Source organism: Carcharhinus amblyrhynchos, chromosome 8, assembly GCF_965287045.1.
Source record: "Carcharhinus amblyrhynchos chromosome 8, sCarAmb.v2.hapA, whole genome shotgun sequence".
Taxonomy (NCBI): Eukaryota; Metazoa; Chordata; class Chondrichthyes; order Carcharhiniformes; family Carcharhinidae; genus Carcharhinus; species Carcharhinus amblyrhynchos.
Window position 1 is genome coordinate 46,870,912 of NC_137331.1, and position 20,366 is coordinate 46,891,277.

General features: G+C 39.2%; 1 protein-coding gene across 7 annotated transcripts in view; it reads right to left on the reverse strand.

The window, feature by feature from the left end:
* The window catches only part of rbbp8 (retinoblastoma binding protein 8), a 118,878-nt gene that overhangs the window by 65,160 nt on the left and 33,352 nt on the right, over nt 1–20,366 (reverse strand). For 6 of the 7 annotated variants that reach the window (XM_080194010.1, XM_080194009.1, XM_080194016.1 and 3 more), the window contains one exon: nt 10,909–11,093. In XM_080194010.1, the coding sequence (XP_080050136.1) occupies nt 10,909–11,093 (185 nt within the window). Of the gene's footprint in view, nt 1–10,908; nt 11,094–15,648; nt 15,799–20,366 lie in introns of those variants that run through there. The other variant, XM_080194014.1, reaches the window with a different exon arrangement.

A 20,366-nucleotide genomic window follows, 5' to 3' on the forward strand; every position in this document is an offset into this window, starting at 1 on the left:
GACTCAATACATAACTCTCCACTCTTGTCCCTAAGAGGACCAATTTTCCCTCTAACTACTCTCTTGCCTCTAATATAGGAATAAAATGCCTTTGGATTTTCCTTAATCCTACCAGCCAAAGCCATTTCATGCCCTCTCTTCACCCTTCTAATTCCCCTTTTTAGCTCCCTCCTACTCTCTCTATATTCCTCCAGCACACTCTCTGTACCCAGTCGTTTCGACCTAACATACGCCTCCCTCTTCTTCCTGACCAAGTCTTCAATACCCCCTGTAGTCCACAGCTCTCTAATCCTACCTTTCCCATCCTTCCGCTTAACCGGAACATACCTCCCCTGCAACCATTTCATTTTGCCCTTAAAAGCTTCCCACTTGCCAACCGTGGACTTTCCAGCTAACAGTCCCTCCCAATCAGTGTCCTGCAGCTCCCTCCTAATCCTGCTATAGCTCCTTTACTCAGACAGTAGTAAGGGCATAGAATGCCCTGCCTGCAGCAGTTGTGGACTTGCCAACTTTAAGGGCGAACAAATGGTCAGTGGACAGGCATATGAATAACACTGGAATAGTTTAGGTTAGAGGGTCATTAGATTTGTTCCACTGGTCAGTGCGACATCGAGGGCCGGAGGGCCTGCACTGCGCTGTAATGTTCTATGTTCCAATTTCTTCCCAAAAGATGCACACGTTAGATGGACTGGCAATGCTAAATTGTTCATTAGTGTCTCAAGATGTGTAGGTTAGGAGGATTAGTGGGGCAAATACATAGGGATAGAGCTTGGGTGAGATGCTCTATCAGCAAGTCAGTGCAGACTCAATGCTCTGAATGGCCTCCTTCCACATTTAGGGATTCTATTTTATGATTTTACATGTATTCATTTTAGTGCAAGAAAGTGTGAAGTACCATCTCCCTCAATTTGTGAATGTGGTGAAGGGAGGAAATAAGCAAATCTAGATAGGCAATGACTAAGATCTTTACTTCCTGAGGATTTAAAATCTCAAAATATAATCTCTACTTGTTCTACATAAAAAGAAGAGGCATTAATAGTTTAATTTTAATGACATTAATATGAAAATATCCCAAGACATCCCACAGTTGAGGGTCAGACTAAGAAGTTTGTTAATTTACAAAAGACAAATTAAAACAAATTGGGTGGCAGAGACTGATTACACTAATCAAGCTGGGGACAGGATTAGGAGATTACATAAAGCAGCAGGAATAAGGTCAGAGAAATAAACAGTAAATTTAGAATTATCCCAAAACATTGTAGCGTTTTAGTTGAGGAAAATAGTGAAAGTGACACAGGAGGTGTTAAATTAAATGTACATTATTCCCTTAGCATAACTAATAAGGTTGGCGAACCTCAGGTACAAGATGCTGCATGAGATAATGACATGATTACGTTAACAGAGGCATGGTTCATATAAAGCTTGGAATATTCCTGATTACAAAGTATTCCGAAACAAAAAAAGAAAAAAAAGGGGTGCAGTTATGATGTTACATCTCCAAATTTAAAAATATAGTTAAAGTTCAAGGACTGCATCTATTTGCTTGATCTGATTAGGAGGAACAATTACATAAATTTGCAGATTTTTTTTAAACAATAAGGAGATACGAGCAAATCTATTGGCAAATTTTAGTGATATGCAACAAAAACAAACAGAATAATGATATTAGGAGACTTCAATTGACTGGGAAAATAGTGCTAAAGGAGAGAAATTTAAGATATTTTCTTCACAGAACTTTTTCAATTAATACATTCCTAGTCCAAAAATGTGCAGGTTATATGGATTAGACATGCTAAAATGGGTGGGGTTACAGTGACAGGGTGGGAGATGGGACCCCGGGTAAGATACTCTGTCAGTGGGTCAGTGCAGACGTGATGAGCCACATGACCTCCTTTGCACTACAGGGATCCTATGATTCCAGTCAACCCAGGAAAGAAGAAAGAAGCATTGTTGGATCTCGTACAGGGTTACAAAGTAGGGCGAGTGGAAAGCATTACAGTAAGAGGTTATCCAGCCAACACTGACCTAAGCATAATTAGAGTTGACGTAATTATACAAAAAGAGGCCATAAAATACCAAAATTGAAAAAAACTCACATGGGAAGAGAGATTTCATTATGCAAGAAGAAACTGAGCAGAGGTAGATCGGAAAAGATAACTGTGGGATTAAACAGTAACAGAGTAATGGAAGACATTTAGGCAAGATATTGGCTAGGATTTTCAGCCTTGTTATGGTGCGACCCACCACAGCAGATGAAGCAAACCAGTCAAAAGTTCATTGACTTTGTAACAGTTGGAAAATCTCAGCCATAGCTCAGGTGAAAACTAGGTATGTTTCTTTGAAGGGAAAAGGTAGACCATCCAAAGCCAGTGTGCCCTGGGTGACAAAGTAAATAAAAATCTAAATAAAATAGAAAATGCAGACTTACAACAAATGTCAGGAGAAAATATTAATAATCAGGAAAATTGTGTAAAGCCCAGGAGTTCAACAGGAAATGGAAATAAAATACCAGAGGGTTTTGGAAGGCTTCTGAGAACCCACTTTGACAGTTTGTGAACTTTGAGGGTGCTGAGAAAGTTGGAACAATTTTGACAGGTAGAAGTTAAATGGTTTGACAGCTTCAAATCTGATTAGATTTATATTGCAGTGATTGATCACAGGGCTATGTCCTGCAAAGGCAAGATGACCATTATGTTGATCAGCATTATATAAACGTTCAGATGCATTAGGGGAATTTTCCCCATTTGGAAAAGTATTATGCATTCAAAGTGAAAGTGAGAGCTCCACCTTTACAATCTAAAATTATTAAAACGTTCACAGCCTAAAAAGTTCAAAAGAAGATCGTACTGCAGTTTTCACAGTGAAAACACAAAAGATACCTGCTTTGCTTTAATTGACAGGACATCTAGGTGTAGATTAGAAAAAGCAGGACCATTTGTTTTACGATTCAATTTCCTCACTGCTTGCATTTTTGAGGATTTAACAGCTAAAACCATTATGAATACTCAGCTGAGATTCAAGAAGCTATAGTAATACTTATTGCGGTATGGAGTATATTCAGTTTGAAAAATAATTTTAAAGGATTGTTGCAGGATCATGTCTTTTGATGTGGTTACAGAACAGAAGTTGGTTTGTTTTTAAAACTGAATGACTACTTGAGGGGATTTTCTTATTTTCCATTGAGTCATGACTTTTTCTTAAATATAAATGATTGTGTTGTTCACTGATAGCTCTATTAGGTTGTTAGAAATGTACTTTTTCAAACATCTATTTAAAGGATGTAACAGAACCGAGGGGGGTTTGGGGGCTGTGCGCAGTAATGAGTGGTGAGGATTTCAGCACACTAACTACATTGGAGAGCTAAGTCAATGTCCCAGTGGACCAATATAAACCTGCCTCTGCACCCTAACTCTTCCTGGCTTGTGACTCAGAAAACCTAAACCCTCCTTGTCCACATTTCCAGGGGACTAAAATATTTTTGGCATGGGGAGACTTGATGGGCTCAATCTTCCAAATTCAGGATGTGGCCCAACTTGCATTTTCTACGTCCAACATCGCAATCCTGTCTATAAAGTTTGACATATGTGCTAGGAAATTTGCCTGCTAATGACCTGAAAAGGAAAAGGAATCTTCATGTAGGAACAGAGAGTAAGGCTAGACAGTAAATGGATACTTTACATCTGTTTTTACAAAGAATGTGGCTGAAGATCACAATACTTCAATCCTCTTTGGATGATGGAAAGGGGACTTGGGAATTGTTATTATTCCATTACTCAAGGGGATGGATAAACTAAGGAACTACTTGTCAGTTGACCTAACATTGGTAGTTGGAAATTATACAAAACCATCAAAGGAAACAAATTAAAATCTCAGTGAGCAAACTATTATGAAGTGCTAGCATGGGCTTTTTAAAATCAAAGCATGTATGATTACCAGTTCAGAATTATTTGTTGATGTAATAAAGTTTTGTCTTGGAGTGGCGTAGATGTTTTGTGTGAACTTTTAGAAAATACAAGTGTTAGGCAGAAGGCATATTGAGAAGAGTGAGGTCTATGGATATGACAGGAAAGTAACAGTGCAAATATAAAATGAGCTCAGTGACAGGAAACAGATTAATGTTTTCAGAGTGGGATGTGGTTTGTAGTCATGTTTTAAGGATCAGTTTTGGACCTTTTATTCTTATGTTTTATAAATGACTTAGACTCTGGTGTAGGGAGCAGTAATACAAACTTAATAGGTGATACAGGTCTTGGCAAATTAATTGATAGTTGATAAGATCAGTCGTAGATTTCAATAAGACAGACAGGATGGTGAATTGGGCTGAAGCATGGCAGAGGCAATCAATGGAGAGAAATAAATGGTGATGCATTTTGGGAGGACTAGGGCAAGTTGATAAAGTGGTTAAAAGAAAAGCACATAGGTTAGTGATTAGAGGCAAAGAACGTAAAAGCAAAGAAATCATGTCAGAACCTTATAAAAATCACTGGTTAAGCCTCAGTTTGAGCGTGGAGGACAATTCTGGGCAGTACACTTCAAAAGATGCAAAGGACTTAGGATACATACCAGGTATGAGGGACTTCAGACATCAGTAAAGGCTGGAAATGTTAATCATCTTCTCCATAGACAAGCAGTTAACAGGTAACCAAATAGAGCTAAAAAAACTGTCTCTGATGAGCAGGCCAATAACAAGAAAGTAGGTTTAAAATCATTGTCAAAAGACTTAGAGGGAACAGAAGATTTTTTCCCCCGTTATCAGAATCTGCAATGCTCTACTGGAAAATACCTGGAAGCTAATTCTATAAATCATTTTTGAAAAAGGAACTGAACAGATCTTTGAGAATGATGAATTTACTAGGTTACAGACAAAAGGCAATGGTGAGAGCCATAGCATGAATGCTCTTGTAAAGAGTCAACATCAGGAAGAGGGACCAAATGGCCTTCCCAGTTCTGAAATTTGCTACGATTTTTTTTTAAATGGAAAGAAGTACATTAATTAAAAAGACCAAACTAAATCTTGACAATGATTTAGTTTAATACAAGATCTGCTATTTCCTGATGCACTCTTCATATGTTTTGAAAGTTGAAACTCCTATACATTCCTGCATTTGTTTTTAAAAGGCTGAATGGATGAGCACTGTGCTCTTTTTATCACAGAATTAAATGCCTGTTGAGCAATGCCTGCAAGGTCTCTACAGGAAAGACCATGCATGGGATTTTTCCAGCTCCATCCATTGCTGGGATCATTCAGTTCTGTCAAAAGTCATTGGCCTTTGGCTGAACCACTTGACAAAGGTTGGGATATATCTGGAAAGTGAATGGGACTTTGCAATTTGCTAACCCACGGAAGACCAGAACCGACTTGGTAGCAATATGAACACAACTAGGAAGGAACTTTTTGAAACTTTATTTAACTTTCTAGCATTAGAGGATATATTGCCCTGTCAACCTCATACAACATACAAAGAACAACGTAGTACAGCACAGGAAAAGGCCTTTCGGTCCTCCAAGCCTCCACTGATCATGACTCCTGCCTAAACTAAAACCACATCCTTCCATTCCCATCCTATTCATGTATTGTTGCCCCTTAATGCCGCTATCGTACCTGCTCCCACCACCTCCCTGGGCAACATGTTCCAGGCATTTACCACACTGTAAAAAAACTCACCTCAACTCTAAATTTTTCCCCATGAACCTATGTACCCTACTACTTGACTTTTCTACCCTAGGAAAGGGCATCTGACTATCCACTCTATCTTGTAAACCTCTATAAAGTCAACTCTCAACCTGTCGTTCCAGTGAGAGCAAAGCAAGTTTACCCAACTTCTCTTCATAGCTAAATGTTAAAATAAAAATGAAGTGTTGCAAACACTCAGCAGATCTTGGGACCAGAGCTAAAAGTTTCAGTTTGCAGACTATCTACCAGAACTCGAGTACTTTAAGATGTCTTTAAATCAAGACAAAAAATGGGGTGGAAAATGGGAGGAAAGAACCAAAAGGAAGGGAAGAAAAGGTTAAAACAAGAATAATGATAATGGTGCAAAACATGATGTTATTTGAACTGCAATTCTGTTTATTTAAGTAGATCTCAAGCTGGTAAACACTATGTAAACAGAAAATTAGGTCATCTCAACAAACTCTCTAAAAGGAAATGCAGGTAATCATAACTTCATAACAGGTTATACTGAATGAACAGTAGTTACTTACCAGTAGAGACGAATGGCATGATTAAAAGGGATTAATTTAGCACATAATAGAAACCAGTATTTTATTGTCAACATTGGCACTTAAACTTCGTACGCAAAATCTTCAAATATCATAGAAATTACAAAACAATACCATAGGAAATTACAGTTCAAACAGGCCTTTTGGCCCTTGTCTGTGCCAAACCATTTTTTGCCTAGTCCCACATCCCTCCATACCCCTCTCATCCATGGACCCCTCTAAGTTTTTCTTAAATGTTAAAAGTGACCCCGCATTTACCACTTTATCCAGCAGCTCATTCCATACTCCCACCACTCTCTGCATGAAGAAGCCCCCCCCCCCCTAATATTCCCTTTAAAACTTTTCTCCTTCCACCCTTAACCCATGCCCTCTGTTTTTTTTCTCCCCTAGCCTCAGTGGAAAAAGCCTGCTTGCATTCACTCTATCTATACCCATCAAAATCTTATACACGTCTATCAAATCTCCCCTCATTCTTCTACGCTCCAGAGAATAAAGTCCTAACCTATTCGATCCCTCTGTAACTCAGCTTCTCAAGTCCCGGCAACATCCTTGTGAACCTTCTCTGCACTCTTTCAACCTTATTTACATCCTTCCTGTAACTAGGTGATCAAAACTGTACACAATACTCTCTAAATTCGTCCTCATCAATGCCTTATGTAACCTTACCATAACACTCCAACTTTATAAATCGAAGTAGCGAGTATAAAAGGCCAATGTACCAAAAGCACTCTTCACAGCCCAATCCACCTGTGACGTCACTTTTAGGGAATTCTGTACCTGTATTCCCAGATCCCTCTGTTCAACTGCACTCTTCAGAGTCCTACCATTTAGCCTGTACATTCTACTTTGGTTTGTCCTTCCAAAGTGCAATACCTCACACTTGTCTGCATTAAATTCCATTTGCCATTTATCAGCCCATTTTTCTAGTTGGTCCAAGTCCCTCTGCAAGCTTTGAAAATCTTCCTTACTGTCCACCACACCTCCAATCTTTGGATCATCAGCAAATTTGCTGAGCCAATGATACAATGAGTTTTTTAAAAAATTTTCTAAAGCAAAATACTACGGATACTGAAAATATTCAGCAAGGCCAGCAGCATTCAGAGAGAGATATAGCTAATGTTTTCCACAGAATTAATTTAATTTATTTTACATTTTTCAGTTGTCTTGGCTGTATTACATCTGGTATGTGCAATAAGGATAAAAAAAGTTTGACAGTTTAAGATTTTTAAAAAATGCTTGCCCGACGGCTGAACATGACTCTGCCCTGCCATCCACACCCTGAAAAGAGATACTCTGATGAATGAAAAAGGATTTTAACAAATACCTAAACATTTAATTTCTCATTGCACCTATTTAAAACCAAACAATGGATGGCCAAAACACCTCTTCATTTCCTTAAAATTAAAAAAGCATTTAAAAATGAAGCTTTAAATTGAGATATTTCATATGTTCCCTCATATTATTCAAGACAATGAATGGGGGAAAAGTCTCTCACACAATGATGGCCCCAAGAAGGAAGGGCTCACAATCAACCACATTCCTTTAAGTTTAAGAAATCAAGATTTCAATCAAAATTTTAATGGAGTAGGGCATCTTGTGATGTGCCCCCATTAAGCTTTTTCCTTCACTGTTCAACACAAAAATGTGTTTGTCCTCCATGCTGCTTAAGTGCAAACTGCCAACACCATAATTTTTTGATTTTAAAAATCCCAAGTTATGCATGCAGGAATGAGCCTCCACCATTTACAATATTTCTTTTCTGGGCTTGAAAAATTGATTGGCATTGGAAGAACATTAATCTATTTGATTAGAATATACTTCTGTTAAGAAACAATGCTAGCTTTCGGCAGTGAGAGTTGGCAATGAAGTGCCACTTTTTCAAGATTGACCCCAAATCCACTAAGTATTCTTCCTCATGACAAAATGCGGGATTATTTGCGCATTTCCACATGGCAGTCACTGCTAAACCTGTTGTTTGGTAGTACCAAATCCGTATCTCTCCTCTTTCATTTCCCTCTCCCTGACTTGCCTTTTAAAAATGGTAATTATTTGCTAGGGTATATTTGTTGGTTGCCACTCTTGTGCATTTGGGAAAGGTACATTATTCAGGTAAAAGTAATTAGACAGCAAGAGCAAATGCAGACAAGTCCAAACCCGTCTTTCCCAAATGCTGGATCATTTTTACATTGCTTAACCCAGAGATACAGATGAATTGCAGCACTCCCAATTCTTGTCCTGGAAAAGTTAATTGAATTGAATTTTGAATCTAAGGGTTTATAGTTGAAAAAAAAAGGTGTTTACCAAAGGTCTTTTAAGACTGGCTCGTTAATCTCAGATGACAGATACATAAGGGCAGCATAAAGATTCCGTGATATATTGCAAGAGTTAACTTGGTGCAGTTTTACTAATAATCATAACAATATTTGTTTAAAATTTGAGTGCCTAGTTCACTATCTGATTTTAAATAACTGAAAAAGACTTCTTAAAAAAATCTTAATTTTAAGAATCTCCAAGGCCAAGAAACTGGCAATTAGCAGAATTGTGATTCAGAAGGCACAGCCAATTTTACAGACAGGACCAAATTCTGAACTTTGCACAAAAATACAGAAACTGGATAAATGTATTCTTCAATCTTTTGCATTGACTTGGTCGATTTTGGACCAATTGTGCCAAAAAAAGTGCAACCTAATGGGAACTCATGCAATATTGAAATTGCTACAAGATGCAGATTTCTTCCACTTGATTTGCAAGCTCCTCAGTGAAAGGCTTATAAAAAAGCCACAACAAACAATGGTATATTTTGGTCTAAATTTTTGGCACTTAACTGCAATATCACACACAAAACTGTTGAGACAAGGTGCAGGATGTGAGGTGAGTTGAAAGGAAAGGGTTTGTGAGGCAGACTGTCAAACAGATGGCAAGATCAATTGGGATAGTCAGAAGATTTGATTTATGAAGTTAATGGTGAGATATCACAATTGTTTTTGCTAATTCCTGACCTGCTATAGAATCCCAAGAAGATGCATTTTAAAAAACCATATAAATCAGAGGGGGAAAATTGTACTATTATCCTAGGGTCTGATGGTAGACCTAAAGTGAAACACTTATATGGCTTTTCTCCATGGCCAAAGCACAGAAGTTCTGTTGACAAATATTTGGTCTGGGCCTCCTGATGAGGCAAATAGATAACCAATAGAGTGCCCAGTATTAGTTTGCTAATGTCAGTAAAATGAAGGAGGTAATCATCAACTTCAGGAAACGTAGTAGAGGACATGCCCCTATCTACCTTAAAGATGATGAAGTGGAGATGGTAGAGAGCTTCAAGTTTCTAGGTGTCCAGGTCATCAACAATCTGTCCTGGTCCCTCCATGCTGACGTTATAGTTAACCAACACCTCTACTTTCTCAGAAGGTGGAGGAAATTTGGCATGTCCACTACGAGCACTAGGGTAGCACAGTGGCACAATGATTAACACTGCTGATTCACAGTGCCAGGGACCCAGGTTCAATTTCTGGCTTGGATCGCTGTCTGTGTGGAATTTGCCTGTTCTCCCCATTTGGGTTTCCTCTGGGTGTTCTGGTTTCCTCCCACAGTCAAAAACATGTGGTAGGTGGACTGGCCATGCTAAGTTGCCCCTTAGTGTCAGGCGAATAGCTAAGGTAAATATGGGATTAAGGGGATAGAGCCTGGGTGGGACTATGGTCAATGCAGACTCGATGGGCTGAATGGCCTCCTTCTGCACTGTAGAATTCTATGATGTCTATCTATCTATGACTCACCAATTTCTACAGATGCACCATAGAAAGCATCTTTTCTGGTTGCATCACAGCTTGGTACGGCTCCTGCTCTGACAAAGACCACAAGAAACTACAAAGGGTTGTGAACATAGCTCAGTCCATCACGCAAACCATCCATTGACTCCATCTACGCTTCCTGCTGCCTTGAAAAAAAAAACAGCCAGCATAATCAAGGACCCCACACACTCTGGACATACTCTCTTCCAATCTCTTCCATCAGGAAAAAGATACAGAAGTCTAAAAACAGTACCAACTGACTCAAGAACTGCTACTGCCCTGCTGCCATCAGAATTTTGAATGGCCCTTCAAACATTAAGCTGATCTTCCACATTTTAACACTATATTCTGCACCGTATCCTTTCCTTCTCACCTATGTACTCCATGAACGATGTGCTTTGTCCATAACAGCTCACAACAAACAATACTTTTAACTGCATCCCGATACATGCAACAACAACGAATCAACTCAATTCGGAGTAAAAACAGATGGAGATTGGTTATAAACTTTCTTCAAGGTCAAAATGAACAATTACAATAGACCATACACTGAAAAAGAAGATCCAAAGGAAAAGCAGACTATATCCCAGCAAGACTCTAGATAATCAAAAAAAACCCCAGAAATTCCTCAGTTTGAGAGAATTAGTGATTCATTACAGATCCTTGATGAAGTATAACTAATTGCGATCAATGAATCAATGGGATGTTACGTTGCTATAGCAGAAAACAGGGCAAGTTCCATCAAATGCACATGAAAAGGACTACAGAATGATGCAAGAAAACCACCAGTGATTTGCACGAGACAAAACCTCTCATGGATTTTACATTGTTGGATTTTATATGTCATTTTAAGACAATAAACGATATTAATCCAGTTGAAGTGATCATGTACCTTGTACTTCGTTGTCATGGCATTCTTTCAGTTTAGTCCAAATATCCTTAAATACTTCTATGGCAGTTTCAGCTGTACTCCCAGTGCCTGGACTCCCACAGTTTGCACTGGAGCTATTCATGGTATGATTTGTATGTAGATTTTCAAAGCTACATACTGTAGTTAAAACTCTTCTTAATTTGCACCTGCAAAACAGATTAGATAAAACTGATTTTAGAGATTAATATTCAGAAAATACTTTCCCTCTCCTCCACCTAATTTCCCGTCTTCTCCAGAGGATAAGTTATTAGATTCAGAGGCAGAACCTTCAGCTCATCTGATCACAATCCTTCTGGAAAAACCCTGTATAATTTTCCTATATATAATTTTATGTTTAACAGGTACCACCCTGCAAAGCATTCTTCCAAACAACTCAATAACAATGCTAATCATCATCAACTTAAGGAAAAACAGGGGCTCTCCTAACTCTCAGTTTTGAAAGTGGGGGGGAAGGAAGTGTGAAACTGAAAGGATGAGACTCTCTCCAAGTTCCCGCCTGGCCTAACCACATAGCAATTTTGTGCCAGGACAGGCAAGGCCTTGGGCAGAAAACCTGTCCTTGCTCCAGTTGAGGCCCGTAAGTAGCCAATTAAGCATCTCCATCAAAAACCCCCTTCTTCCCTTCTGAAGTTGGGCAACCCCCCAGCCACACCATCCCCTCCTAAGGTCCAGTGGCTTGAGGGCCTCCCTTCCGAGACTTTGATCATCCTCTTCCTCTCCCCCACTGCCCAAACTCCATCACTCCACCCTCTCCCCAGGCTTTCCTTAATCTTTCCAACCTGAAATCACTTCAACTTACCTGCCCAAACCTGGTCTTAGGCACCTTTCTACCCTTTTTTTGTCCTTTGCAGCACTATAGTGGCAGAAACTGAAGCACTGCCAGCCACTCTAATTGGCTAGCTGCTCTCTAAGGCAGGACTTTCTCTTGAAAGAATGGCAGAACTCCTGCCTACAGCCACTCAAGCATGAAATGGCTGCAGGGCACTCAGAACATCTTTGAATAGCAGAAAGCTAGACCCCACAATTCAAAAAACGCAGGTGTAATTCCTGGATTTGTGGTGGGCTATAGCTCAGATTGTGCCAGCAGCCTTCTGTCTTCTTTTCCAGGTATAATCCCAGCCAGGGTGCAATATAACTGAGCCCCATAGTTTTGCTTCTTACATACATCAATGATGTGAAAACTAAATATAAACTTGCAAACCTTGCTTATAATACTGTAAAAGGAAAAACTGTACAAACATAGCATGTGTAATAGAAGTTTGGCAAGTTGACAATGTAAATTATAGTACACTGATCAAACAAAAAAGTATATAATGAATGGTACTGAACTGGTAGAAGACCTAGAAAGACACTTGGAAGCTACATTCACAGCAGCGGAGTGGTTGCGGAACATCCAATCTTTTGAGGAACAACATTCTAAGTTTCCACTATCCTAAATTTAAGTCTAACTGCTCTAGCCTCCATTTTAATGATAGTACTCCTTTGTTCGGGATTCCCCACCAAAAGAAATTGGTTTTCTGTATCAATACCATTGAATCGGAAGAGCCTCAATTAGATCACCACTCAGTCATCTAAACAAGGGAAGATGATAAAAACAAATTGTCAATAGTGGAATCTGAAAAAAAAAGAAAATGCTGGAAAATCATAACAGTTCTGACAGCAAGAAAGAATTAACCTTTTAAGAGCGGATGATACTGGACAAAGAGTCATCCAGACTCGAAATGTTAGCTCAGTTTTCTTTTCACAGATACTGTCAGACCTGCTGAAATTTTCCAGCATTTTCTGTTTTTGTTTGAGGGAAGAATTAAGCTCATGTTGTCCTCACTAAATCTGTAATGCCCTTAAGTTATCCACCAAAGAAGAAGAACATTATAACAAGCTCTTTTACACCCACAAGTTCAAAAAAGACAAACAAGGAGGGAATAAACACAAATAAAACAATTGTGGATCAGACACGATGTAGACAGTAAGGTAATAATTAATTAAAGAAATACACAGGATCCAGAAATATATTCCACAATAGTATAATACAGATTGCCACTGGCAATTTGTCTCTGAACTAAGCGTCTCTCCTTTGTGGTCTGTCACCTATTATATGGATGCAATCCATAGAATCCCTACAATGCAGAAGGAGGCCATTCAGCTCATTACATCTGCACTGACCACAATCCCACCCAGGCCCTATCCCCACTACCCTAATAATCCTGATACTAAGGGGCAATTGATCTTGGCCAATCAACCTAACCCGCACATCTTTGGAGTGTGGTAGGAAACTGGAGCACCTGGAGGAAGCCCACACAAACACAGGGAGAACCTGCAAACTCCACACAGACAGTGACCCAAGCCGGGAATTGAAACCAAGTCCCTGGCATTCAGACAGCAGTGCTAACTACTGTGCCACCATGCTACATAATCAATCAATCTTTCTCGCGATAATATCGTCTCCTCTACCCCTCCCCCCACCCCTACCCCAGACCTTATCTTGCCCTTAAAAATGGAATTAATGCAGATTTGAATTATCAGTTGGCATTGGGAAATCCAAAGCAGAGAAGAAAATGAGCTGAAAAGAAAGTAGAGCAGAATTCCCTACTACCACAAATGGGCATAACTGGTCAACTAGCTGCAATATGGAGAGAAAGCTGTGGGGGCAATCCATGTGCCACTAAAGTTCATTTGGAGTTTAAATTGAATAAGCTTGATGCAAATGCATTAAAGCTGATCTGGAAGTCCACATAATCTACAGGTAATGACGACCTTCTGATTTTGTACTCAGGAGTCAAAACATCTAAAAAGATTATTTGAATATCAGTCACAAAACAGAGATTCTGTATGGTCTGGACTTCATGTAATATCTGAGGCAGAAGTGTAAAATGGAGTATAAAATTTCACTATTAAGTACAGTTATTTCTCCTACAGCAGCTTTGGTGCCTGTAAAATAACAAAAGGACACTTTAGAAAGATGGAAGAGAAAAAAAATGAGGATTTAGGAGAGAAGATTTAGGTTTGAGAAAGTGAGGCAAGACGAAGGTTTCAGGAACAAGATTCAAATATGCAGAAGTGTAATGATTGAAAGCTCTGTCTGCAATGGAGAACAGTGCAGACGAGTGAAAAAACTGGGATGCAAAGCTAGAGAAGGCTGCAAAAGTAGAGTAGAACAAAGCCTCAGGAGAAATTATAAAAAATGACAAGGATTTCGAAGTCAATGCATTGTGGAAAGCAGAGGACAGCACGGAGAGGAATCAAGCAGGTGAGCAAGAATTGGTGTATAACAGCAGAATTTAGGTGAGTTGGAATTTGAAATCCTGGCAAGTCAGATGTGACTGAAGTCCAAGAAAGGATGCTGTCAACAAGAGGAATGAGGTGGAGAGAGAGCAGCAGTCAGTCTGGTTAATGGACTAGATATGTGTTTTAAGCTGAGTCCAGTTTAGGGTCAAACAAATCACTGAGGGTGTACACCATCAGGTTCAATCACACAATGCATCCAAAAAGTGAGACACGTCGTGAGGCTACCCGCTGACTGCACATCATCACTGAAATTGCCTTGAAAGGATCTTTACAAACATGGTTTAGAGAACATGCAAACTCAATTTTCTCAAAAGATATTTTGGGATACTGAACATTTGAGACCTGATACATGGTATCTGTAGCATGCACTCATGAGAAACAGGTTACTTGGAAACAGAATTCCTAAAGTGCAGAACAGGCCTTTGGCCCATCAAGTCCACACTGACTCTAAGGCAAAGCAACTCACTCAGGTGCTTTACCCCACCTTACCCACATAACCCTACATACTTCCCATGGTTAATCCATCTAACCTACATATCTTGGGACACCAGAGAGGGGAAACTTAGTACAGCCAATCCTCCTAATCTGCACCAGGGGAGGAAACTCAAGCAGTCACAGGGATAATGTGTAAATTACACACAGACAGTCACCTAAGACCAGAATTGAACCCGACCGTGGAGCTGTGAGGCAGCAACACTTAACCACTGTGCCATCCTTTGAAACTAAAGCTTTTCACCAGTGGGGGTTTCCTTGCCTAGAGGTTGGGTCTGCTTGCACCTAACTGTTTGACGTGTGTTGCTATCATTGTTAATGGAATGCATTACCATTGTTAACATGCACTTCTCTCACTTCCATGCAGCCAACCAAATTGAAAACTTGTCACTGACTGTGATTATTCGAAATGCAGAACACGAAGAGCAACTTGCATTTCAACAAGTAATTTACAGCATTTGGGACTAAGATTATCCAATGAAATAGAATTGGAGTTCGGCAAACAAAGTGAAATACATAATTTATTTTAAAGCCAGAGATTTCCAGTATTGTTAAGCATGACAAAACATGCCCTCATTCCTTTCTATTCAGCTTCACGTACTACTGGACTACGACTGGTTAATCAATTACCAAATGAAAGCCAACAGTGCTGGTTTTCTGAGTTTTAACATAATGGATTGTATATCACACTCACAAAGCGAGATCCCCATTCTCATAAAGTTTTTTTTCTGACTGATAGATTCATACTTCCAAGCCAAGTTTAGCAAAATGAAGAGATCATCACTTTCTTTTGAAAGAAAACTTAACACACAATAAAGTTATTCATTTTCAATATTTACAGATTTGACACCTGACCCCACTGATACATACATTTTATACCACAAACTTCAAACGTAACTTGAAATACAATCACATGTTACATACCTTTTAAACTTAAAATTTGAGAAAACCTTTTGAGTGAACGTTTAATCTTGGCATTTCCTGGATCTACAACCTTCATGTGTATTACAGGAGACAATATGCATGGACCACATTCAGACACTAAGAAAGCTGCTGTTCAGCTCAGGCTGTCTGTTTCTGCTAGGGCATATACGTAAATGCACAATGGATAACCCAATATGCTTTTCACAACTGGTTGAGCAGGTTTGTATACTTTCTGGGACTGGGAATCAAATCAGAATTTGTTGGCATAACAGCCCAGCTAAACTGGTTTTTCACTCAACTAGAAACTGGCTCAACCAGTCTGCATCAAAGGAAAGTTCAACCTACAGGGGTGATTCAAGAATCAGCCTGATATACAAAAACAGGCCGTACTGTCAATTTCCAATATGGCTAAAAATCTCTACTTCCAAGTTAAACAGATGAGCACGATTCTCAATCAATAAAATTCTGAACTAGTTTTAACATAGAATGTTCAAATGTTGCACATGATTTGGAAATACAATTTACTTTTGATTTTGTTAATGAAGGATCAACAGAATACAAGTCTGGTATTCAACTCAAAAGTTCAAAACACCACCCGAATCTCCACTTGCTTTAGTGTTTAAGTCCTTAAGCTGCACAGTATGAGGCTGAACAAAGTTTTTTTGTCCTCACTGTTTAGGTTAAATTTCATTTTGTACAGTGCCAAAAAGTAAGCAAGCATTGATTCACAACAATGCCAATGGAAATGAAAAATAGCTTAAAGAATGAAGCCCATTCTAAAGGATAAAATATTAAAATCCAAAGTACAGGGCTAGATAGAGATGAAAAACTACTGGGCTGTATTCCCACTGCTTTCTGCAAATCAGTTGCAACCTAAAAAACTGTACCTACTCATATTTGGTCTTGCACACACACAACTGCTCATTAATGACAAAGCCTCTGTTACATTTTCTGCCATTCTGCAAGGAGTTGCACATTGGATGCCTGCAAAAGGTATACTGGGATGGGGCATGGGGAAGAAAACGCATATTTCAATTCAGATTGCGAGTCCATTGGGCAAGTCCTCAATTTAAGCTCTGACGAAGGATCATCCTGACTTGAAACACTGGCTTTATTCTCTCTCCATAGATACTAAACCTGCTGAGATTTTCCAGCATTTTCTGTTTTTGTTTCAGATGCCAGCATCTGCAGTTTTCTGGTTGTGGTTAAGTTCCTTATCCTTGTGTGAAACGATTTTAAATATAATCATGGGTACCCATAGAAATCAAGGTTAAAGCTGGAGTTAAGTTCCTTCAGACATCTCCAACATGGAAAAAAAATGCCCAGAAAAAACAATGTACCTATTGAAATACTATACCACACATGCAGAACTGCGCATTTCTAGTTGAAATAAATCATATACAATATTTCTTTAGTGTTATAAATTCAAATTAAATAAACATTCAGCAGTCTCTTTCTTCTCGGACAGTGCTTGGGTGCAGGGATGAATTGCTTCACCCCAGCTTGATGGGTTCAGAGATCGCTAGGAAATCCAATCAGCAATCTCAAAACCCTGCCACATATGGACACTGCTGCCCAAAGAGTCAGTTTGACGAGTTGTTCAGTTTTTACACTCTCTCCGATGGATAGGCGTTCCCAAATGAACCTTCCCCCATTTTGGTTGGTCACATTGGAAGAGATGTTTTATCACTTCACGGATGGATCAAGGGCATCCCTAAAGCATCCTAAAGTGCAGATGGCTTTGAGTGATGTACTCCCCCCAAGCTATGTGTCCAGCTTCGTGGAAAAACTTGTTGTTGCAACATCTTTCTTACCACTGAATTTGGAGAATCGTTTGAAGACGCTTCTGGTGCTCTTCTCTCAACCACTGCAGACTTGAACAAGGGCCAGACTTGGAGGCTTCAAAATTAACTGGGCAATTCCAGAGTCAACATCCTGCAGTTGACATCCAGTATTTTTCATCCAAACAAGCCTGAGACAATGAAAGTAATTTTACCTGTGCATAGTAGCAAATATCTCTCTTTTAAATTTCAGAATGGCTTCTGTGTCTCACCCACAAGAGGCACACTTGGAGTTCCAAAATTCAAATCAGCCTGCAGAGTCAAGAGATCTCTTTCACATAAATGAGCAGCACAGACTTAAACGTTTTGCTTCAAAAATAAAAATCTGTTCATGTGGATGTTCTTTCTTCAGCTTTGCTTCAATGTATTTTTTTTAAGTCAAAGTTCCCTTGATCACAGAGAAACACCTCACTTTTTTGACAATAGGTCAAGGATCTCAAAAATCACATCATTGTTAAACAACAAGCAACAGCACAATGATGCCAACATCTTGATGACAAAAATAGAAGTCACAATGTAAATCGAAGAAACCTAATGAATCAATGACTTTGAAATGAAATGACCCCGTCTTTAAAGATATTAGACAAGGAAAAAAAAACTGAGAACTTTAGGGCAGAAGGGACATGGTAACAGAATCTTCAGAAAATCATGTTAAGCAGAATCGGCACGGATTTATGACTGGGAAACTGTGTTTTGAGGCTGCAATTATTACCAAATGAGATAAATTTATTTTCAAAAAATACCATATTCAATAACAATATGCCCATAAAGAAGTTATTACAATAAAATAGGGCTTCTGGGTTTGAGAGAATCGAGAACTGGCTTGTGGACAGAGATACAGTAGGAATGGATTTCTTTCCAGGTTGGCAGGCAAGAAAGAGCAGGGTACCAAATGGCAATGTTTGTGCCTCAGCAATTTACAAATCGGTATTAATAGCTTAGATGAGGGAACTGAGTATAATGTATCCATGTTTGTTGATAATAATGCTAGGTGGGAAGTGATGAGGCATCCACAGAGGGATGTGCACAGGTTGAGCAAGTGTTTTTAAGTCTAATATTGTAAGTTTAATATTGAAGATACGTGCTAAAGGAATAAAACCAAAAGATTCCATGGGTTTTGAACAAAATAAACTTTACCATACAAGTTCAGAACAATAAAACAATTTACAATGCATTTTTATGCTCCAATAGAGGTACATATAAAGTAACAAGTAAACTTGAACACACCACACTGCATGGCAGATGCGGCCAAGACAGACTCCATGAATTTCACAACAACCCAACTGTAAGTCAATAACTCAATCTCTGTCAGTCTGATATGAGATTCCACTCTTGACCTTGGAGAATTCCAAGGCAAGATCTTCCAAGGGTCACTAACTTAAATGCCCCAAAGACAGTCCACTTCGCAGTGTTTCAATCTTGTCCTCCAAGACTCCATTTGTCTAGATTTCGGAGTCTGCATTCCACCATTACCTTACAAGCAGAACTGTCACATTAAGCAGAACACTGGTCCAAAGAGTTATCTTTGCTGCAGTGTAGAGTATAATGAGTTGCCTGAGCCCGCTTAAGTTACTAGACTGGTGACATGGTGGGATAGTGATTAGCACTGCTGCCTGGGTTGGGACCCAGGTTTGATTCCCAACTTGGGTGACTGTCTGTGGAGTTTGTACATTCTTCCTGTGTCTGCATGGCTTTTCTCTGGGTGCTCCAGTTTCTTCCCACAGTCCAAAGATTGGCCATGCTAAATTCTCCCTCAGTGTACCTGAGCAGGTGCCAGAATGTGGCAACTAGGGGATTTTCACAGTACCTTCGTCACAGTCTGAATGTAAGCCTACTTGTGACTAATAAATAAACTTTAAACCTTTGCAGAAGCTCTTCAACTTTAAAAAGGCTACAGTTGGCAAAGTCTTTCTCTGCTCCTCAACTTGAACCCCACCCTGTCCCCTGCCTGGAACTCTTCTAGATTATGACACTGTTGCACTCTGCCCCTGGGTTACATGATTAGTGTTTTTGTACTTTTTTTTTCCATTTTATACAGGTGTGCTGCTGCTAGGATGGTCAAACCCTTGAACTGCCATATCGTGCATGCACTGCCTGCTCCTGGCTCGTGCATTTGCAAAATCCCCAAAGCCTATTGGGATTTGGAGTTTCCAGCAATGGTTAAGTCTGGATCTCATAACACAGCCAAATGAAGTATTTTTGAAGTGTGGTTATTGTTGCAATATAAGGTTAATTTATTAGTCACAAGCAAGGCTTACATTTACATTGCAATGAGGTTATTGTGAAAATCCTTTACAGGAAACAAACCAACCAAGCTACACACAGCAATGTGATAATGTCCGGATAAGATGTTTTTGTAATAGTTTGAACAGTTTTGATAAAGATAAACTATTTCCAGTGGCAGGAAATCACTAACTGGGAGCACACATGCAAGCTAATTAGCAACAACAGAAGAGGAAAGATGAGAGTTTGTTTGCTTATAAAACGTTATAACAATCTGGAATGCATGAGCTGGAAGAGCAGTGGAAGCATATTCAATGGTAAACTTTCAAAAGTTAACTGGATAAATACTGAAAAAGGAACAGCAGGGAAATGGGACTATTTAGTTGTTTCACTCAAATGAACCAGAAAAGACACAAATACTGTAATGGCCTCTTTCTTTGCTGTACAATTATAATGATTATTGTGCAAAATTGCATCACAAGAATCAAAACAATCCTTTCCAGCATTGGACTTTGTCCTTTGCCAGAGGCAATGCATTTTTGAACTCATTTGTCTTAAATTCTCCAAATAAACAAACCTCCTTTGAAAGTTTGAACCAAGGGCATGTGTCTTTTTGCAAAAATTAAACATTCTCTGATGTCAGCAGTTAGCACA